The sequence below is a fragment of the Pipistrellus hanaki genome (assembly GCF_964339955.1).
Source record: "Pipistrellus hanaki genome assembly, chromosome: X".
Lineage (NCBI taxonomy): Eukaryota > Metazoa > Chordata > Mammalia > Chiroptera > Vespertilionidae > Pipistrellus > Pipistrellus hanaki.
Genome location: NC_140524.1, coordinates 83772050 through 83794610, shown reverse-complemented (window position 1 = coordinate 83794610; position 22561 = coordinate 83772050). Strand labels below are relative to the sequence as shown.

Here is a 22561-nt window from a genome sequence, read left to right as displayed (position 1 = left end):
GAAGGATAGAGAGCTAGAAACATCAATGAGAGAGAAACATTGACCAGCTGCCTCTTGCTCAGCCCCTACTGGGGATGTGCCTGCAACCAGTGTACATGCCCTTGACCGGAATCGAACCTGGGACCTTTCAATCTGCAGGCTGATACTTTATCCACTGAGCCAAACCTGTATCAGCTTAAGGAATATTCTTTATCCTCAAAGTATAACGGACACATTTGAATTAATTCTATGAGAAAATTTATTAGCTAAGGATGTTAAAGCATTCATATCTATTCCAATGAATAAGAAATGACACTCTCTCAATGAATAAGATGTCAAAAATCATGTAGTCAGTGAATTGAATGCTCTGCTCTTGGCTGCATGTATATTTGTATTCATTAATTGACTACTGATATCAAGAAAAACACAACTAGTTCAGTACAGAGGAAGTAGGAGAGGCTATAAGATTATATTTTTGACTAATGCCTAGTAATAGGTGGCAATTTAATTTTGAATTATGAATTTATTGGTTCTGGAAATTAGATATCCAGATTTTACAGTTAAATGAACATTTTGTTTATATATATTAAACTTACTGAGATCTAAAATTTCATCATTTTTCAAATTTATGCTAGAGAGGAAATATGTCTTATGGATGAGAAAACCTTCTATTTAGTATGTTTTATAATAATAATCTGTGCTTACTTTTAAGTTATTCTAAACAATAGATTATTCTTCTTTTTCCTAGAAAGAATAAATTCAAGGTAATGTTAAAATTATGACCACAAAGTAATTCATATCTCAGAAGTTACCTATTTTAGGTGTACAATACCCTTATCTTATAACTCACATATTGAATTTCTGTGTTTTTATTTCTTTATAACAGACAAATACACATATGTACACCCTACCACATGGACACAAAATATGAAAGCTGGGTTTTATACTAAAAACACACAATTTTCCTTAAATTGTTCTAAATGAATTCTAACTATAGAATTGAAAGGCCAATCTTCTTTTATCCCTCTTTATTAAAATCTTCACTCCCTTTTACAGCTCTCGGGATGCATATTTGGAAAAACTGTGAAGTTAATATAAGTTTAATGAGATATATAGGTATTTGAATGTTTATATTAATTAATTGTGTTATTTGATAAAAGAGACACTACATTCAGAGTATATGCATAGAATTTTAATGGTTTCCTGCAATTGGAAACATACTTGCCATATTTATCAATTAGTATTATTTTTATACTTATGCTACAAAGCCTATATTTTGTTTATAGTAAAAACTCAAGATTCCAAAAAGAAATTTATGTCTGGATAAACATTTTAATGTGAACAGTTAAAACAAGCATAGAAAATTCAAATGCACTATAAACCTGAGCTTCAGGCTGAATCAAGAGCCTATGTCATCTTTAGAACTCTTGGTATATATGGCATAATTCTACTTCTTGAAATTATCTGAGATTGTTTTCCACAGTATATTATGTCTAAAGTAATTGATGTCATTATCAGATGGTTTAGATCAAAAGAAATTAATGTGTAACTAATTACTCTTTCAATCACTTTTGGATATAAATTAATTCAACGTTTATTTATTGAGCTTATTCCTAGTATATGATAATATTCTAAAATCTTTGAGAATGGAAGCACATATAAAACATATTTTACAACCTCCAGAAGGAGATGATTTAGTAATAGACATATTATAATCAATTTAATTAAATATAATACAAAAAAGTAAACTTAGTTACTTCATCTGTTAAGTGGGAATGAAAATATATTTCTTCACCACAGTTTTTATAATAATTAAATTATACACTGAGTGGCCAGATTATTATGGTCTCTGAACACATAAAAATCTGGTCTCTCTCTCCCTCTCTCTCTCTCTCTCTCTCTCTCTCTCTCTCTCGCTCTCTCTCTCTCTCTCTCTCCATATATATTAAAGGCCCAGTGCATGAATTTGTGTATGGATGGGGTTCGGCCAGCCTAGCCTGCTGGTTGAACTCCTGGTCGAGGGGACAATTTGCATATTAACCTTTTATTATATAGGATATACACTGAGTGGCCAGATTATTATGCATCCAGAGATCATAATAATCTGACCACTTAGTGTATATGAGAAGTAGCACAATTAATTATAAAAATAATAGATATCTGCAAATAAATTATTCAGTGGTAGAACATGAATTCTATATGCCATGGAGTAGGACTAAAGTCTCTATTTCTCATATGTAAGATGGAGTAGGACTAAAGTCTCTATTTCTCATATGTAAGCTATATTTTCAACTCTTGAAATTGCATAGCACAGTTCTGCAATGTGATCCCAGGGAGAAGAATCGCTATAAGTTTAATTTATATACAGCCCATTATTTAGGGCTTGAATTGTGTTCTGATTGTGTAGGTATTTACTTTTGGTATATAAAGATAAAAATTGGCTAAATAACCTATTACAGTTGAAAACTTAATGCAATTATATATGCCTTCATTACAAAAAAAATTTAATTGTAGAGCTATTATTATAGATTGTCATGGAGAAAGCAATGAGTCTATATCATGTATTTTCCTTGGTTAAATTTTCCAAGTCAAAATACACTATAATAGTGTGCTATAATAACCTTTGTTATTCAAATAATATACTTCAAGATAAAATATTAAAAAAAAGTTATTGGATTAGTTTGCAGAAACTCAATTTCATTTTAAAATTGGGTGAGAGGGCCCATTACTTTGGTAAATAAATATTATCCCTCAAGTTAGTTTTTCTCATAATATGCCAGGATACATCAGATGTATAGATTTCTGTAATGCATGAAGAGTATGTTAACATAATGCACAAAATACAGTTCATATTTGCTTGTCAATAAAATACTCAAACATTTTATTGCAAAAGATTGCACTTAATAAATGTGAATAGGCAGTTAGATTGACTCATACATGATATTTTTTCTTTGAAGAGACTCTTCAGTTCCATAGATTTGAATCATTCAATAGACATTTGTCACCTTGAGTTTGGGCATATGTGCAATTAGACTTTATGCTTGTGCACATAGTTACCCAGCAACTAGCTTTCCTTTTATAAATGAACTCCCTTCCATATTAAAACAGATGAAAGATTTCCAATCGTTTTGGCCAGCTCTCAGGGTGCAAAATAAGCCCTGGAAGGCAGCTATCTGAAACTGAATACTCCCTGAAATGGACATTCCGTTCTAAGTCCCCTTCAGGGAAACTCCAACAATAGCTCAAGCAGAAGCAAACACTTGTCCTTGAGGTAGTCTGAGCCAACCATTTACTTTCTTAGCAATCTGTCCTCTAACACCAATGGGGAATTTAAGGTTCCTGTCCCCATATCAAAGAACAGCACGCCCAGCATGCTCATAATGTATGAACAAAAGCTCTTCTCCCAATTTCTTCCTGAATCTCTATCACTTGGTATTAATTTGACATCTCCAAAGATAACTCAGTTCTCAAAGGAATCCCAACAAGTCAGTTTTTTTTTTATAACATTGATGATTCTTTTGAGACTAAGGCTGAAAAATTAGAATAAACAAATTACATAGTTAAACCAAAAATATCACTGATTGAATGAACTATCTAGGTTAGGAAACAAACCTTTTGGAAATTTATAATTTTTACAATTCACTGAGCACTCAGCACACACACATACACACACACACACACATACACACACACACACACACGAAAATGCACTAAATGCACCCTTTTCAATCTGGATGCCTGTGTTTCAAATACATTCATAATTTGATGACTAACAGTCTGGTAAATGCTGTGGTATTTAATCATTCATTTATGTGCCTATAAACAATTAGGCACAAGGAACCCATAGATAATAGGCACAGACCTTCCTCTCAAAGAGCAAGTGAGTGAGTCAGAAACAACCTGACACTGAAAGGAATAATTACTTTCATAGAAATATGTACAGTGAATTCTGAATAAGAACCCAGAACAGAGACACCATATTCTGACCTATGTTAGTCAGAAATGCTTTTTAACAAGTTTTTCTAAACAAACAGTAAAATAATGAATAGAAATGTTAGTGTAAGATATGGGATGATAGTGATTTTTATGAGAAAATGGCAACAAGCCATACATATGAAATTACAGGATTTGTGGAACCACAATTTTATGGAATGAAAGAATTATGTGTGGTGGGGAATGGCAGACAAAGAGGTAAACGACATGAGCAGGTGCCAAACTGTAAAAGACCTATGCACTGGGACCTTGGATTTTAACCTGTACTAGAAGCTTCTCTAAAAGATGTTAATCTAGAGGCACAAGATCTGATTTGTGTTTCAGAAGCATGACAGGGCAGCAATTAGAAGAATGGATTTAAGATCAGATTAAAGCAAGGAGATCTCTCTCTCTCTCTCTCTCTCTCTCTCTCTCTCTCTCTCTCTCTCTCTCTAACACACACACACACACAACAACAACAACAACAACAACAACAACAACATCAACACATAATCACACATCTCTTGATCTATAGTGGTGGGTCAAAAGTAGGTTTACAATTGTGAGTACACAAAACACAGTTTATTTTTTATTCTTGTATTATTTTTTTTCATACAAACAAAGGTAAACCTACATTTGTCCCAGAAGTTATATGTTTATTCAACTTCTCTCTATACAACTTCTCTCTTTGGAAGTTATATATAAATTATCTATCCATTGATATTGTTATAATCACACAAAGTACAACATTTATTCCCAACATTCTGTCACTCACCAAGCTATTTCATATACCTTTTAAATACATATAGTAAATAATCTGGTGAAGCAACATTACTCTTAATTTATTCTTAAGGGCAATCAGTATTAGATATGCTCAGCTCAGTGCCAGACACTCAATAAATAATAGTTAAGTATTAGCTTGTCCATAGACACTTGACTTGTTAGGTAGAGTCAGGTTGAAAACACAAGTAGTCTCAGGCCTTTTCCAGTTACCCTGCCCATGGACCAGCATATTTTCTCAAATGTCAGCCCTTTCCATACAGGCTTTTCAATCATAAACAACATGAAGCACAATACCTCATAAGGTAGGGCATTTAGAACAAGGTTTAAATCACCATGACATTTTGTTCAATAAATGATGCATGTTCCTGTATAAAAGAAATAGATTGCATTCTAGTGGGTTAGCATTAAACCATCCTTTGCCTGTATCCTGAATGGATTTATTAATTTATAAGACTTATCTGTTGATTAGATCTGGTAATGATTTACAGGCTTTCAGGACACCAAGGGCTACTTAAAGGTTTAATGATGTACTTAAAATTGTTGTTTTTCAGTAAATATAGATTCACAGGATATTATAAAGAAATGCATAGGAATGTCTTGTGCAACCTTCATTCTGCCTCCTACAGTTTTAACACCTTGGATAACTATGATACAACGTCAAAACTAGAAAATTATCAGTATAATCCAGAGTTAATTCAGCTATTACCATTTATACAGGCTTTTATTTGTGTCCCCCTGAACATGTGTTTCTATGCAATTTTATCAAGTGTAGCTTTGTGTAACAAACACTAAAATCAAGACACACGTTCTTGTAGCATTCTTATAGAGAATACATGCCCTCCACATTCTTATTTAAAAAATATATTTTATTTATTTTTTACAGAGAGGAAGGGAGAGGAATAGTGAGCTAGAAACGTCCATGAGAGAGAAACATCGACCAGCTGCCTCTTGTACACCCCCTACCGGGGATGTGCCCACAACCAATGTACTTGCCCTTGACCAGAATCAAACCTGGGACCGTTCAGTCCACAGACCGACTCTCTACCTCTGAGCCAAACCGACTTTGGCCACATTCTTTTTAAAAATCTTTGTTTAAAGTATTACAATGTCTCCCTTTTCCCCATTGACTTTTTCTAGCCTGCACCTGACACTGTCCAGGAAATACACAAATATATATAAATATATAAATATAAATATAAATATAAATATAAATATAAATATAAATATATATATATATATATATATATATATATATATATATATATATATATATATATATATATAATTTCCACAAATGAGTGAAATAATGTGATATTTATCTTTCTCTGACTGGATTACTCTGCTTAGCATAATGGTCTCTAGTTCCATTCATGCAGCTGCAAATGGTAAGAATTTCTTCTTTTTTACTGCAGCATAGTATTCCATTGTGCAGATGTACCACAGTTTTTTAATCCACTCTTCTGCTGATAGGCACTTAGGCTGTTTCCAAATATTAGTGATGGTAAATTGTGCTGCTATGTGAATATAATGAACAACATTGTACCCTTTGATCAATATAAACTGATGACCAAAACAGGATACAGAGACAGAGAAGCATTGATTAGACCATCAAACCTAAGAAGGAAGGTAGGGTTAGTGTTAGGATGAGGGTAAGGGGGAAAGATCAACAAAGGACTTGTATGCATGCATATAAGCCTAACGAATGGACACAGACACCAGCGAGGTGAGGGCATGGGGGGGGATAGGGAGGCAATAGAAGGATAAGGACACATATGTAATATCTTAATCAATAAAGAAAAATAGTTTTATTGCTTTCAGAGAGAAAGAGAGAGATAGAGAAAAATCAATGATGAAAGAGAATCATTGATAGGCTGCTTCCTTCATGCATCATATGGGAGATCAAGCCTGAAACCTGGGCATGTGCTCTAAGAATTGAATCTTGACCTACTGCTTTTAGGTCAATGATCAACCACTGAGCCATGCTGGCTGGGCCTAACCATTCTTAAACTGTGACAGTGATAATCTGTTCTTGAAATCTATAATATTATGTAAATAATGCCATATAAAAGGAAAAGCACAGTATGTAATATTTGGAACAATTTTTTCACTCACCATGGTGCCTTTGAGGTCTATCATAGTTGTATTATTGAGTATAAAGAGTTCATTTATTTCTATTTCTGAGTAGTACTCTCTGATAAGAATTTATCACAATTTGTTTTACATTCGCCCATGAGTGGACATTTGGATTGTACTGAATTTCTAGCTATTGCAAAGAAAGCTATTGTGAACATTCATACATTACAGGTTGTTGCATGAATGTAAGTTTCCATTTTATGGGATAAATGTCCAAGAGTGTAACTGCTGTATTGTATAGTGATTGGATGTTCCATTTTAGAAGAAACTGCCAAACTGCTTCTTTTAAAAAAAAAAAAATACATATATATATATATATATATATATATATATATATATATATATATATATATATATATTATTGATTTTAGAGAAGAAGAGGAGAGAGAGGGAGAGATAGAAACATCAATGATGAGAGAGAATCATTGATTGGCTGACTCTTGCACACCCCTTACTGGTGACTGAGCCGCAAACCAGGCATGTGCCTGTGGCCTAAATTGAACCTGGGACCCTTCAGTCCACAGGCTGACACTCTATCCATTGAACCAAACCAGCTATAGCCAAACTGCTTTCTAGAAAGGCAGTACAATTTTACATTCCCAACAGCATTGTATGAGAGACCCAGTTTCTTGGTATTGTTTTTTGCTTTAGTGTTGTCTGTTCTTTTACATTACTTTTAATAAAAATTGTGTATATTGAAGGTATACAACATGATAATTGTATACCTTCACATATATATAGTAAAATAATTACTATAATCAATCTAATTAATATATCCATCTCCTCACATGGTTACCATTTTTATTTGTGTGATGACAGCACCAGAAATCTATCTACTGCCTTAGCAAATTTCCAGTATTCAGTACAGTATTAACTATAGTTATCATGCTGTACATTAGATCTCTAAATTTATTCATCCTACATAACCTCAACATTGTACCCTTTGATCAACATTTCCCCATTTTTGTCACCTTTTTGCTCTTTGGTAAACACCCTTCCACTTTCTGCTTCTATGTATTCATCTGTTTTCAATTCCATATCTAAGTGAGATCATGCAGTTTTTATCCCTTCTGTGTTTGGCTGAAAGTTAATGTCCTTTCCTTATAAAATTGGAAATATGTTATTAATAATACAGTATATGTTCATATAGTGTAATTTATTTTTCATTGCAAACGTCTTTTGGCCTTTCTCAGAGGGTTTATTTTTCAATTTGCCTTTTAGTAAACTTCCCTTCTATAACCTAGGGCAAATCACTAAGTGATCAGTGTATATTTTTCTCTAAGTATCTTAAATTAATACTTTATATTTACACCAAAATACATATCTCAAGCTCTTTTAGGTTATAAAAATGGATTTCTTCTTCAAGACATAGATTGGCAAAGATAACAACTAAGAGTGTATGACTGAATTTTCCAGGATACACACAGATAGCAAGTAGGAAGATGGAAAAAAGAGAGCAACTACTAAGAGACAAGAGAAAGGACTAGATTAGTGTAGAATCAAGGAAGAATATCTTAGATGTGAAGGAGGCACAATGAAATTTTACAAAGATATACTCCAGAATAAAATGGAATATGGGAAATCACAGAAGAAAATAAAACTCAATGGAAAAAAAAAAAAACAGTTCTTCATTATTTAATTATGTACATTAAACTACAACTAGGACTAAACTGCTTTTGATGTCATATAAGATTTTCACAAAATGCAATCTTATTATCATCCTATCTTATAAAAGAGTAATATGCAAATTGACCATCACTCCAACACATGATGGCCACCACAAGATAGCCCGTAGGGGAGGGCAGTTGGGAGGGACCAGGTCTGCAAGGGAGGGCAATTGTGGGCGATCAAGCCTGCAGGGGAGGGCAGTTAGGGGTGACCAGGCTGGCAGAGGAGGGAAGTTGGGGCGACTGGGCCTGCAGGGAAGGGCACTTGGGGGGGGGGGACCCAGGCCTGCAGGGGAGGGCAATTAGGGGTGACCAGGCCTGCAGGGGAGGGCAATTAGGGGCAAAAAGGCTGGCAGGGGAGCAGTTAGGCATCAATCAGGCTGGCAGGGCAGTGGTTAGGGGGTAATCAGGCTGGCAGGCAGAAGTGGTTAAGGGTAATCAGGAAAGCAGGCAGGTGAGCAGTTGGGAGCCAGCAGTCCTGGATTGTGAGAGGGATGTCCGACTGCCAATTTAGGCCCAACTTGTATTGGGCCTAAACGGGCAGTTGGACATCCCTTGAGAAGTCCCAGATTGGAAAGGGTGCAGGCTGGGCTGAAATCTGCCCCCCCCCCATGCACGAATTTCATGCACTGGGCCTCTAGTTATAACATATTCTTATATGTAAATGTCTATAAATATAATGTGAAATATTGAACCAATTCACTATAATAGTTTAAAAATATTTATATGCATATATCTGGAGAAACAATGATGAATGGGCTTATTGAACTTACCAAATGGTCTGACTGATAAGCATTAATTAGGCATCATATACATACAGAATCATAACAATGGTGTGTGTTACAGAGATATATTACAGGGTAGGAAAATTTTATCTGTATAGGGAATTCTGACAAATGCCCAGAGGGAGTGACTTTTAAGTGGAAATTGGTGTTACCTAGGTGAAAAAGATAGGAAAGAAATGTTTTAGAAAAAAGAGAAAAGCATGTGCAAAAAGCCCAATTGCAGAAAGAAACAAGGCTTATTCAAGGAACAGAAAGAAAACCAGAAAGGTGCTGAGGCAGTGGAAGCATTACAGGAGATGTAATAGGAGAGGAGGACCGTCTAAATTTCATTTTATCTTATTTTGCTTTCCTGGTAGCCAAGCGGAACTACTAGAGGGATTAAATGGGCATTCATATCATCAAATTTAGCTGCCTGAATGAATCATAGGCAGTGGATTATAGGGAAGGGGAAGGAGATATACAAAGAAACCAGAAAGGGAACTGATACTGTATTGGTAGTGAGGAAAGCATACTGGGATAGAGTAATTGTAGAGGAGATGAAGAGAAATAGATTTAAAAAAATATTGGGAGATAAAACCCAGAGTAATTGGCTATAGTTTAAACATAAGTGGGCAAAAGAGATGAGTTTCAGGGAAGAAACAGGGTTCTAGCTTGTGAAACTGGATGGATAGCAGTAGAATCAGTACCTGATAAAGGGAACAATGAAAAAAGACCAGGAGGTCAATAGGATGGATTCTGGGTTATTTAGGACAGCTCAGATTTTGTCTTGGAAATTATAATGTGCCAGGTTCAATAGTCTTTGCATAAAAAAGACTATTTTAGTTTTTTTAAAAGAACATTCTCAATGAAACTTACAATAAGTCCTCACTTAATGTTATTGATAGGTTCTGTGACTTCAAGCAAAATTACATAATAAAACCAATTTTACCATAGGCTAATTGATATAAGTAGGAGTTCAGTTCCTACAAAAGCTCATTAACTATCACAAAAAGACATTGAATGGAGCCATGTTATTTGAGTACATGAGAAAAACACTATGATTCCCTCTATTTTATGTGTTGTTCTATTCTCTCTATTGCTCTGGCCGACCCCCTTCTCTGTCAAAATCTGAGAGTTTGTGGCAGTTGACTAAGAACTTTGGATTCTTAGGTCACTCTGCCGCCATTCAAATCCTGACCCCAACACTTTGTAGCTTAGCTACCTTAGGAAAATGACTTAAATTCCCTGTACTGGTTTTGGTATTCTCATCTGTTAAATATGGATTGATCATACCCTCTTACCTCCTAGAGTTCTTATTGAAATTAGCTGAAATATATGTAATATTCTGAGAGAAATGGGTGACAATACAGGATTGCTAAATGCTATATGTTATCTTTGAAGAATAGGTGAACCTAGAATACTGCTATACACATACAAGGTATTGTCACTAACAGTTTATGTAGAATAGATCAATGCCTCATTAATCCTTGTCTATGCATCACTGCTTCTTCTACTCTTCTTGAATTCACAGCTCTATATGTTCATACTGTAAGGCCTATACTTATAAAGGTGGATTCTTCAATGAAACTTCCATAATCACTTCATTCATAAGTAATCATTTGTGGTTGATGTGTACCATGCTTTGTAAACTCTCTTTATATGCATGCATGTATGTATATATTTTTCTCTGACTTACAGAGTTGTAATCTCATAAAAGGCATAGAGAACATGGCAGATGTTCAATATTTATAAGCAAGTAAAATCCTAATAATAAAAATGTTGCTCAATATTGTATTAATATTCTATCTAGACTTACTTCCCCCAAAGCTAACTGATAAGTAAATTACACTCATCCATGACTATATTTCAATTACTAAAGTGCCTTCTATCTCTTCATACAATTCTAGTCTTATTTAAGCTGAATTTTCAATGTATTTTAAGAATTTACAATTTTTCCAGATTTAAGAAAAATCAATTTTGCTAATGGTTCTCAAGAAATTTTAGACAGTTCTCCAATAAGCATCTATATTAACTAAAAGCAGTAAAGTGCAAACTTACCTTATTATATCTATGTAATTCTGGATTCTCTAAAGGATGATTTTTCATATTGCTTAACAACTCTGACTGAGCAATTGAAATTCAGACTATGATAAACGTTTTACACTGAAGACTCATTTCATTATACAGTAGTCAGTTGAAATGGGGTTTCTGAGGAAGGTATTTTTAGGAAGCACAGTGTACAGGGAAAAAGCTGAATACATTATACAATTTAAATATTTATTAAAGCTTTTTTTAAAAAAATATTTTATTGATTTTTTACAGAGAGGAAGAGAGAGGGACAGAGAGTTAGAAAAATCGATGAGAGAGAATCATCTATCAGGTGCCTCTTGCACACCCCCAACTGGGGATGTGCCCGCAACCAAGGTACATGCCCATGACCGGAATTGAACCCGGGACCTTTCAGTCCGCAGGCCAACACTCTATCCACTGAGCCAAACTGGTTTACGCTTATTAAAGCTTTTATAGTAAAGCAATATTTTGGTGATATCTCAAAAACGTAACAATATGGGAGAGGAAATTAGGGGTAAATGGATGACAGAGACTGTAAAAACCAAGACACCTGATGCTGCAAGATTCTCATTCATAGTCATTAAATTGAGGATTGAAAACACTCTTATTTAGAGAAATATTATTTTCCTTAGTATTTTATCATTCTATCTAGATGCTGCTTCTATGATGTTTTTTAATACTCTTGCCTTCCTTATTGAATTCCTGACCTCGTTCTCCTCATGCTCTGCATTTTTTTTTCTAGCTTTTCTCACTTGTACCACGTGGCTCACATATTAAGTCCCCAATCTTGACTTAATTTCTAGGCTTCAGATCCCCATATCTAACATAGCCACACTATGCATTAAAAAAAATTAGCACCCATAACCCCAATCCTTCCCATAATTCCAGATTCCCTTCAAATCTTCTCCTTGTAAATGGCACCATTATTCACCCAATTCCACATAGAATTAGAGTCCCACATCCAACTCAACAGCAATTCCTATTAATATTTTGTCATGAATAAGTTGTGAATAAGTCCACTTCTTTCAACTTCACAGTAACTTTCTAGTCAACACCACCCTCTTTTGCTGCAGAAGAATTTACCCGATTGATTGCCCTTCATGTACTCTTTATAGGTAATGGTTTACTGCTTTTAGTTAATATAGATGCTTATTGGAGAACTGTCTAAAATTCTTCACAAAACTTAGATTTAAAAAACCCACAAATATGTTCCTATCACTGCCCTACCCGAGGCTCTTAATAGGCTGTCCATTGATCTCACTATAACAAACATCATATGCATGACCTCTGAGGCTATGAATGATTGGCCCCAGGCCACCATTTCAGCTGCATGCTTGTTCCAAACTTTTCCTTTAACTATACTCTAGGAAAACTGACCTTCTCTTAGTTCTTTCTTCATACCACATCACACCTTCACATATGTTGTTCCCTTTGAATGTAACATTTTTTAATCTTTTCCCCATGGACAGCTATTTCCCAGCCCTATTTTTCTTTGTCTTCCTTTGAATGTCATTTTTATAGGAATTGCTTGCCCTCCCCTCACAATTTTTAAAAAATATATTTTATTGATTTTTTTACAGAGAGGAATGGAGAGGGATAGAGAGCTAGAAACATCGATGAGAGAGAAACATAAATCAGCTGCCTCCTGCACACACCCAACTGGGGATATGACCGCAACCAAGGTACATGCCCTTGACCGAAATTGAACCTGGGACCTTTCAGTCTACAGGCCAAAGCTCTATCCACTGAGACAAACCAGTTAGGGCTCCCCCCACAATTTCTAATACTAGTCTAGGTCTCTACTATTCATTCTTATAACAATGTGTGCTTTATTCCATAGTGCTTGCCCTGAATGCAATAAAGTAATACCCCAAATTTTCATCACAATTAAGTCACTTGTTTACAACATTATCTCCAGAATACCTGGAACAAAGTAGGCACTCAATACATATTAGTTGTATGAATACATGACTTAATAACATATTTTTCTTTCTTTAAACAATGGTCACCTAAATCCACACAATACAAACTACAGAGTCACTTCTTTTGATACTTTATTTCCGTTTTTACTTTAAGAGCAAATCTAGATATTTAAAATAAAACACTAAAGTTCATAGGCTTGAGCAAAATGAAGTCTGAGATAACACTTGGTGTTCTCTGACATAGTCCATTAGAGATGGGGTGTGTACACCTAATCCAAAGGAATCCTCTAGTTCTTCAGCAGCTGTTCACATGGCTCCTGCCCTGCCCTTTAGGCTCTACTAAATCAGGATTCTTTAGCTATCTGAGCTTCCAGTAAGCTCTTTTAGTTAACCACCTACATGCCAACACTGTTTATATCTAGTTACACTCTTTAGCAGCTATTTTCCCCTTTCCCTTCCTACTTATTTTCCAATATATTGGAGTGATTGGGATTCACTAATTTTAAGATAATTTTATCAGTTCCTCAACAATATTTTGATAAGATTATGTCCACTTAGTAACCAGTTTATTTTTAATACTGCCTTCTCAAGCACCGATATAAAAATGAATCACCCAACCTGCCTTTGATGAAAATACTTGAGTAGTTCTGATTCTGTGATTTTTCTCCTCTCTCCTTAGTGTGACCTCACACAGTTTCTTAGGTTAAAATCTGCACTTGTAACATTGTGCTTACTCCTGTGCCCTTTAAGTCAACATTTAGCTTGGGATCAGGTAATATTGCTACTGTAACTTGATAAAGGAGCAGACAAGTTGTGTGTAAATAAAGATGGGTGCCAAGAATGTGCAAAAAGCCACTGATGTTTATTCCCTTTTATAGTCAGAATTCTATGATAGTCTTAGCCAAAAAAACAGAATGTAACGGAGAACACTTTAAAACAAAACAAAGCAAAAGCCAAGGAAAGGGTGAAAACATTGAAAGGGTACCCGTTATATTTGCCCATAGTTGGGCCAAAATATGAAATATTATAGTACATGATGTGCTCAACTAATACTGGTCTTTTTAAAAACATCAATTATTTCATAATGATGCAAATCAAGTATATCTAAAAGTTGAAGATAAACTGACAAAAGACTATGTTATTTTGGCCTGTGTAAATTCCTCATTGCTGCAATGCCCATGGATGAGTTGAGTATTTATTAAATATTAAACTAAAAACATGACACTTCAAATATCTGATTTTTAAATGTTTCTTGAAAATTGTGTTAACCTTGTTTGAAACCCATTCAACTATCCACATTATATCTTTATTACATTAATGAATTAAAGTGATTTCATAACGCACTTCAATATTCATCTTATTCATTAAAACAACCAAAATTTATACTGAAATAAAAATAATAATAAATGAAAGTAAATAAGTAAAAACAGAAACAATGCTTTCCTCAGATTTTTTTACTGGAATACTAACATGAGGCTAAGTACAATATTTTTAACTAGCTCTAGATACATCTTAACTTTCAAAATTGAAGTATAAAAATCAATTTCCCAATAACTTACTTTTATGAAAAATAATTTTCTTAAAATTATATTTATATATAAAAGCCTAAGCAAACGAACAACCAAACGACTGGCCTACTGGTCACTATAATACACACTGACCACCAGGGGGCAGACATTCAATGCAGGAGCTGCTCCCTGGTAGTCAGTTAGTTCCCATAGCAGGAGTGCCCCTCAGCTGACAGTTGGGCACCAGACACAGGGCTCACAGCTGACCACCTCAGCCTGGAAACCGCAGTGGAACTGCAGTGAGCCTACCAAGCAATGGTGGCAGCACGCGCAGTGGGGCCAGGATAAGCAGGAGTGGCCGGCAGGAGTGGCAGGCAGCGCTGGACTGCCAATTTCAGCCAATCCCCACAGGCCACACCGAGGGACACCACCAGTGCACAAATGCGTGCACTGGGCCTCAAGTATGGAATAAAGATACTGAATTAGCAGTTCTGGAAGACTCACCACCAACAAAATCAACAGCAGCATTTTACCAGCATAACAAAGATATGACAGTTCCATTCCAGTTAAAGGATAATTGTGTATTCTCTCCCTCCTCCCATTAGTGAAAAAGGATGCGCTTGACAATAAAGCAAAAATGAGGCACTGAGGCATAATGCAAAAAAATAATGAATAAAGAAGACCAGGAAGAAATTGATCTACAAACTCAATCCAAATTGCTAGGAACACTCGTTTGCTCAGGGCATAATATCATTATATGTTCAATGCAAAAATCCCTCTATTGATCAGGCTAGGACCTCAGAAAATGGCCCTTTGTGTTCTTTTGTCTATTGAAATTCTCAGGTATTTTGAACAAATTATGTCAGAATAACATAAAGATAGAGTGGAGGTGATGATGTTCATAGAAAAAGGGTGGGGGCTGTATGGAAGTGGGTAAGGGGGGTGGATGAGGGACATCTATAACAGTGTCAACCATAATAAAAACATTCAGCACAGAGTTAAATGTAAATTCTTTGTTAAAGTGGCAGTGGAAGACTTCAGCTATGGAACAGGGACTATACTGCCTTTTCGTTTTTCTAATGTGCATGAGGTGGAGGTTGTGTGGCCATAAGACAGACTCTTTTAAGTATGAGCCAGTAGGGCCATCTGTATTTCCTTTCCTCATCCTAATCCTCATTCTGTTTTCTGCCTATCAAAATTGTGGCTGAGAAGTGTAAGATCCCCTTTAAACACTGTAGCCAAGACTTATCCCCTACTCCATCCCCATATTCAGGGCAGCAATCTTGAATATGTAAAGAGAAAAATGCCTGGGAGTTAGTGTTTCAGAATCTCTGGAAGAGCCATCTGGTTTAAAAAGACACATGCAAAATTATAATATACTGTAATACACAGAAAAACAAGCTTTTTATACTACAAATTTCAGAAAAAAAGTATACTAAATTATTTTATCTGTTAATCTTCAAACTTTAGTGTACAAATGGGTGTACAAAAGAGCAGCATTAACCTCCCCTCCAAGAGGAGACAGTAGAATCTCTGAAAGACATGTTCACTCTTAATATTAACGAGAGGAGCTTGACCTTTTACAAAGATAAATATTTTAAAGACAATTCTATATGGGATGCAAGTAGACAAAATCCCTCCCAAATGGGCAAAATAAAGAAACTATACTCCAGCTTTGCTAATTGAACATGCATATCTGAATTGAGATTCAACTTCAGAACTTCAAACATGTGTTATGAATGTTACTCTGTCCATATTGTACAGAGTGAAACCTCAAGGATATTTAATGTAATATGTGTTTTTAAATGAGGAAAAAGGTAAAGACCACAAGGTGTTTATTTGATTGTCTCTGTGTGTTTGGAAGATTGGTCTGCTACATGGAGCGTGCTCCCCAAAGAGAAATATGTTCATGAAATTTTGCTATGAAGTTTGTAGCATTTAATAAAAAAAAAGTGTTCTCATTTCTCATACTGCTGCAGTCCATGACCTTCCCCAGAAATGTTCCAATATGAACAAACTGCCTTGGTAACAGAACCCAAATCTCCTAGGACTATAGCAGGACTTAGTGAGAAAGAAAACAGTTTCCTCCTTCTGAATCCAATCAAAACCTGAATGTACTGCATAAAAATAAAACAAGGTCATCATTATTTCTTCTCATTGTGATTTGGCTTGGCTTCAAATTACATACCCTGTATATCTGAAATAACTGCACCACCTCCATTAACTGAGCTTGACATTATTTTAATAAATGCATCTTTTCAGAATGAAAGGCAGAAATGTCAAATTCCTACCATTATAAATTCTTTCAACTCTCTGATCTGCACTAAATAAAAGCTTGTCTTTGAGAAATAATATATAATTTAAAGAAATATAGCTAGCATTACTTTTATTTTAAAATGTAACTGGTAAAAGGCGAAAGATTTATGTGATCTGAAGAGAAACCAGAGCATAATAATTTAATTAAAATATAAATAAAATTTAACTGGTAAAAGATTCAACCAAACAAACCTCTTCATATAGATGATATTTTCCATGAAACTTTTAATGCTTAAGCCTTGAGGCTCTACACCTATGCTTTGTTGGACAGAGGATATACATTAGTTTTATTTGTCACTTTCTTAAAAAGTGATTTGTGTTTAAAATAGCAAGTAAATAAATGAACAGAAAACTATCTTTAAAGAAAGGTTAAATTCCAGTTAATTTTCATCTCTTAAGTAATAGCAGTTTGTGATTTTAATGTATATGTATGTGTTTCTAAAAATATATATATTCACACCAAAATACCATGTATGTTTTTTTTTATACTAGCAATAGAAGAAAGAATAGTTTAGTGAAAAAAAAGATAAATCCTTTAAATAAGTAGGGTAGTTATTACAATAGAAGGTGGAAAGCAAAGGAAAGTTTGGGAACTCACTTTGTTTTATTCTTGCGATAAAACCATGATGAAAGGTAATAAATGGAATTTTAAAAACCACCTGACTTTTCCAAGACAAGGAAGATTACAATCTTTTTTATTAAAACACATAAGTGGCTAAGAATTTGGCAACTTGTTTCATATGTAGCAAATGACTTGGGCTACAAGGATTGCAAATGAATACTTCAGGACTAAAGAGGAAACTCTATTAATAGTAATATCTCTGTCCAAATAATAAATGAATGTTTCATTTCTGTCTAGCTAGCATTAGTGACAAACACTATCTTTTTTCTAAATAACATAAATTTGCACAAAACACTTCATAGTCTTTTTTTTTTTAAATTTAGAGTAATTGCTACATGACATCTTCTATTGTATTTTCCATAATATAATGCCTTTAAGAAACACAGAAATCTTTTATTAAATTAAAAAATATACTATCTATTTAGACCAGCAAGCAATCTCTTTTATTCATATAATAAGGATGTCCTCCAAAGATCCTGTAAACTAAATTCTAAAAATGATTTTATTAGACCTCAAGATAATTTGCATCATTTAAATTCAAATGAAATGTATATTTGCAATACATTATTTGAGTAATTATTTGCAATGCAATATTTAAATAACTGAAAGTAAATACTTCTTATGTTAATACAATGATTATCTCTATTAATTGATAAAATTTTGATTAAATGCCAATCAAAGGTATTTTTATACGGGTTTCAAACCAAGGCAAAAACAACTAAATGTTGTTTTAAAAACAACTAAAATGTTAATACACTCCAGATAATATGTTGTAAATCAGTAAAAGTTAATGTGTAATAATACCTTGTGAATATATTCACTTTCTTTTAACAAACCCACTGTCATGGAGCATAAATATTACCTGATATTTTTAAAATGTACTATAATCAAGTTCTACAGGGCTTGTCCCAAAAAAGGTTAGGTTTCCTCAAATTCTAATTAAGAATTTAAAGGTTAGATTTCCTAAAATTCTAATATCTATGGCAACATAGAAAGTTGCCTTGCCTTGCTTTGTTGCAGAATTACCTCTCTGTTATTCTTTCTAAAATTTTCTACGCAGCGGTTCATGGTTTTAATTTTTTTAGATATATTGATTGCTCAATCAGCGTGTGTGTATATTGCAAAGAATAGATGCTATTGTATTTTTACTATTTGTAAATGAAATAGTTTTTTCATCAGAAGGCAATTCTGATGCTCACCAAAAACTTATAAAATAAGAAAATTATGTATATGTATATATTTACTATAAAATCTGGTAACCTCTAATATGAATCAACAAATGTACACTGTTAACTTTTTTCTACAAATTTTTCTCAGAGATAAAACTTCTATTGTGACTCTCCAAAAGTTTGCAGAGCACTCATTTGGAGAGATTTACTCTTTTCCATTCTTAATTATAGGCAGTGCCCTCATATCTATTTCAGAATGACTGTAATGCACAAGTTAAAGGCAGGGGAAGAAAGACAATCTCCTTCATCCATCTTTTTGGGAAACACTGTACTCTTCATACATTATTTTATGTATTATTTTTCATGTGTCACAGTCAATTTTTGAATTTTCATTAGTCATCATGACTTCCTTAAAACAAACAAAAGAGCTATAGTTGATAATAAAAGCCAAACTAAAAAGCTTTACTGAAAAGCAGGGCATCAGAGACATGAAACAACACCATGATTTTCCTGTGAAATATTATTAGAAGTCCCTCATGTTTTTCTGTTGTTTTCTCAACAAAAATATCTCATCATTTGCCAGCATAGATCATATCATTTTCTGAAAGAACTTTCATGATATGCTACAGATAAGAACATTCAAAGTGCTAAATGTAATATGGGGAAGGAACTTTCAAATTAGATATTTATGAGTACTTTTCTCAACCTCCATTTATCCATCGCTATTATTATTATTTTTAAATTTTCCCCATAATATGCCAGATAATTTTTTTTTAACCTTGAGGCCTCCATACATCGTTCCCATACATCAATTAGTTTATTGAGAATATGTGTCAGGTCACTACCCCACATGTTACCATTACTAAATACAGAAATAGCAAATAATCAAGATAATAACAGATACACAAATGATTTCACAGCAATTAAAATGGTTTGTTACAAATACCAGTTATGCATATTCTATTACTTTAGTGGTTTATTAAATATGAAAGATGTGTTTGATTATATCTGCTAGGACAAAGTTTACACTCTATGTTATTTCTACTGAAAAGTTTCGCAGTGAGAAACATACACACCTGCACATATATCTTACATTTGTGCATACTAGATATAAGATAAAGTGTATGCTCATTAACAAATGACTATAACTTTAAATCTACCTGTTTCATCAGTGAGCTTGCCACAAACTGAAAGTGAAGCCATTGTAAACAACATTTTTAATTATTTGTACTTACAACAGTCCTCTTCTTCTTCCCACCAAAGCATTTTGGAAAGTACAAAATGCAGCAATAAAAATCTTGGTAAAATTTCTCCTATCTTTATTGCTCCAGTAGGTTTAGGAATGATGAGAAACTGATCAACTTCAGCAGCCTTTAAGAAGTAAAACTTTGGTTTTTCCTTTTTCTCTGAAGCTAATTGCCTCCAAGATCTGAGTCCTGTAAGGGGAAAGTGAGTGATCCCAACACTGAGTGAGTCAACATAGTAACTGATGCCAGGATTCTGTAGAGGCCCCTGGATATTTCAAATTCCAGGACCTGCGCAGAAGCAAGTGACCCGCCTTTTCTCTCAAGTTGGTTTCCCATAATAGGACTGTCCATGGCCACTACATATAAGGTTGTGCTTCTAGCATGGCAAGTCTTGTGAATTCAAATAATGTTCAACTGGATTTTGATGAAAATCCTATCCAGAATAGCAAAGTGGAAAGAATTCTTACTCTCAAAGCCTTCTAAACATAAAACCCCTTTAGTAAAAAACTGTAATAATACTTTCTGTAACTTCTATGCACATTTCTAAAACAACAGAGCAAAAAAATCCTCATCCAGAAGAGACTTTCAACTGTCTTTTCTTATTTTCCCCACTCAACTATACTAAATTAAATAAAGAATAATCTATGCATTCATATGTATCAGCTGTCTACCAAACTTACTTTCTACTCTGGGGATCCAATCAAAAGTGACGTATTGATGATGCCAAAAGCCTGAAAATAGAAGCAACAGAAGAATGTGGTGGCTGAGCTGTGGTGGTAGAATGTGTTTAGGTCTCTTGGGACAAGGTTCTTGCTAAAATAAAGAGCTCTCTCAAAATGCCACCAAAAATCCTCATAAATGATAAATTTCCATTTTAGTTTATGATAAATCTTTTTTTAGTAACAAATTACTGTTTCCTAAATTTCTTCAGTGACATTTATTAAAACACTATTCTCTTTAACATTGAGTTCTTGATAAATTATGTAATGGTTCTCAGTAGATGCTTTCTTTCTGTATAAAATGAGCACAATTGTAAATGTCATTCAGCATATTTGTAAATCATTCTTTGCCACTAGAAGCCTTCTTTATCTAATATCTTATTTTTATTTTTAATGCAGCAGGCAAGCCTAATATCTATAGACACATTGGTAACATATTTTATAAAGTATTCCTTTTGCAATTATAATAATCTCTGCTAAAGTTATTTATTTGAATGGTTTTATAGTGCCATTTGTTAAAGTGACAGACTCATTTTTCTATGCCAAACATTCAATTGGTTGGCATATAAATAAATTATACACCGAAATAGAAAAAACTGGCACATTTAGTCAAACTATTATATTTACCTTAATGGTGAATTATACATTCTACATTTTAGACTGTCATCATCAAACTACCATTCTTCCCCAAATCGATGTGAAATAAAATATAAGACCTAATTTTAATTTTAGGTAACTGTATTTAAGTTATTGTTATCATAAATGAATGTAAAATGTTCTTTTTCATATGTTTTACCATTTGCTCCCCTTAGCATGGTTGTCTAAATATGCATATAAGCAATTATTTCATAAAACAAAATAAGAAAAATGTTTTAGGATTGATACGGATCCAAGCCTGAGTGCTAGCATCAGTGTTCTGTGCTGTGAGTACAATATCATCCAGAATCTGAGTTCCTTTAGTCCTTGTACTGTGAATTTCCTAAAATATAAACCCACACTTACGCCAAAACATTTTTACAGTTTTATAAGTGATTTAATTATATACTTTCCTTAAGATTTTTATAATTTAGGTGGTAAGACATGCTTAAGATATCTGGAATAAGTGAAAGGTACATAAAATAAAATTGAGCCCAAATGCATGAATTCTAGTTCAGACCTTGTCACTGTTTTCCTGTGGTCATCAGTCACTTCTCACAACAATTACATTGGGAAGGTCTCAAGAGCCACATACTATAAAGATGACTGCTCAAGGAACTTGCCTGAGTTCTCATTGTAAATAACTGGCAGAGGAGAATTTTTAAATGTTTACCATTTTATTTTGAAACAATTACAGAGTCACAAAAAGTTGCAAAGAAAATGCTGAGGGGTCCCAATACTCTTCACCAAGTTTCCCCAACATTTATCATAACTATAACACAATATCAAAGCCAGGAATTTGACATTGCTACAATGTATTTCTGTCACCTTGTCATATGGTAGATTTGTGTAACCACAACTTTAATCACTATAGAGAAGAGCTGCATCACCATAATGCCCTTTCTCACACCATCCATTTACAGTCACACCAAACACCCTCTTCTATCAGCATGGTACCTACAAATTTCTTAATTTAATTTTTTTTTTTCATTTCAAGAATGTTAGATAGAAAAACCAAGATGGCGGCATAGGGTAGACACCCGAATGCAGCCTA

The 22561-nt window shown here is 34.0% G+C and overlaps 1 protein-coding gene across 3 annotated transcripts in view; it reads right to left on the bottom strand.

The window, feature by feature from the left end:
* The window catches only part of DMD (dystrophin), a 2141216-nt gene extending 2120774 nt beyond the window's left edge, over positions 1-20442 (bottom strand). For 2 of the 3 annotated variants that reach the window (XM_084869361.1, XM_084869360.1), the window contains exon 1: positions 20141-20442. In XM_084869361.1, coding sequence (XP_084725487.1) covers positions 20141-20171 — 31 coding nt within the window. In that variant the 5' untranslated portion in view covers positions 20172-20442. The remainder of the gene's footprint in view (positions 1-20140) is intronic. The other variant, XM_084869362.1, reaches the window with a different exon arrangement.
* Positions 20443-22561: the final 2119 nt, after the last annotated feature.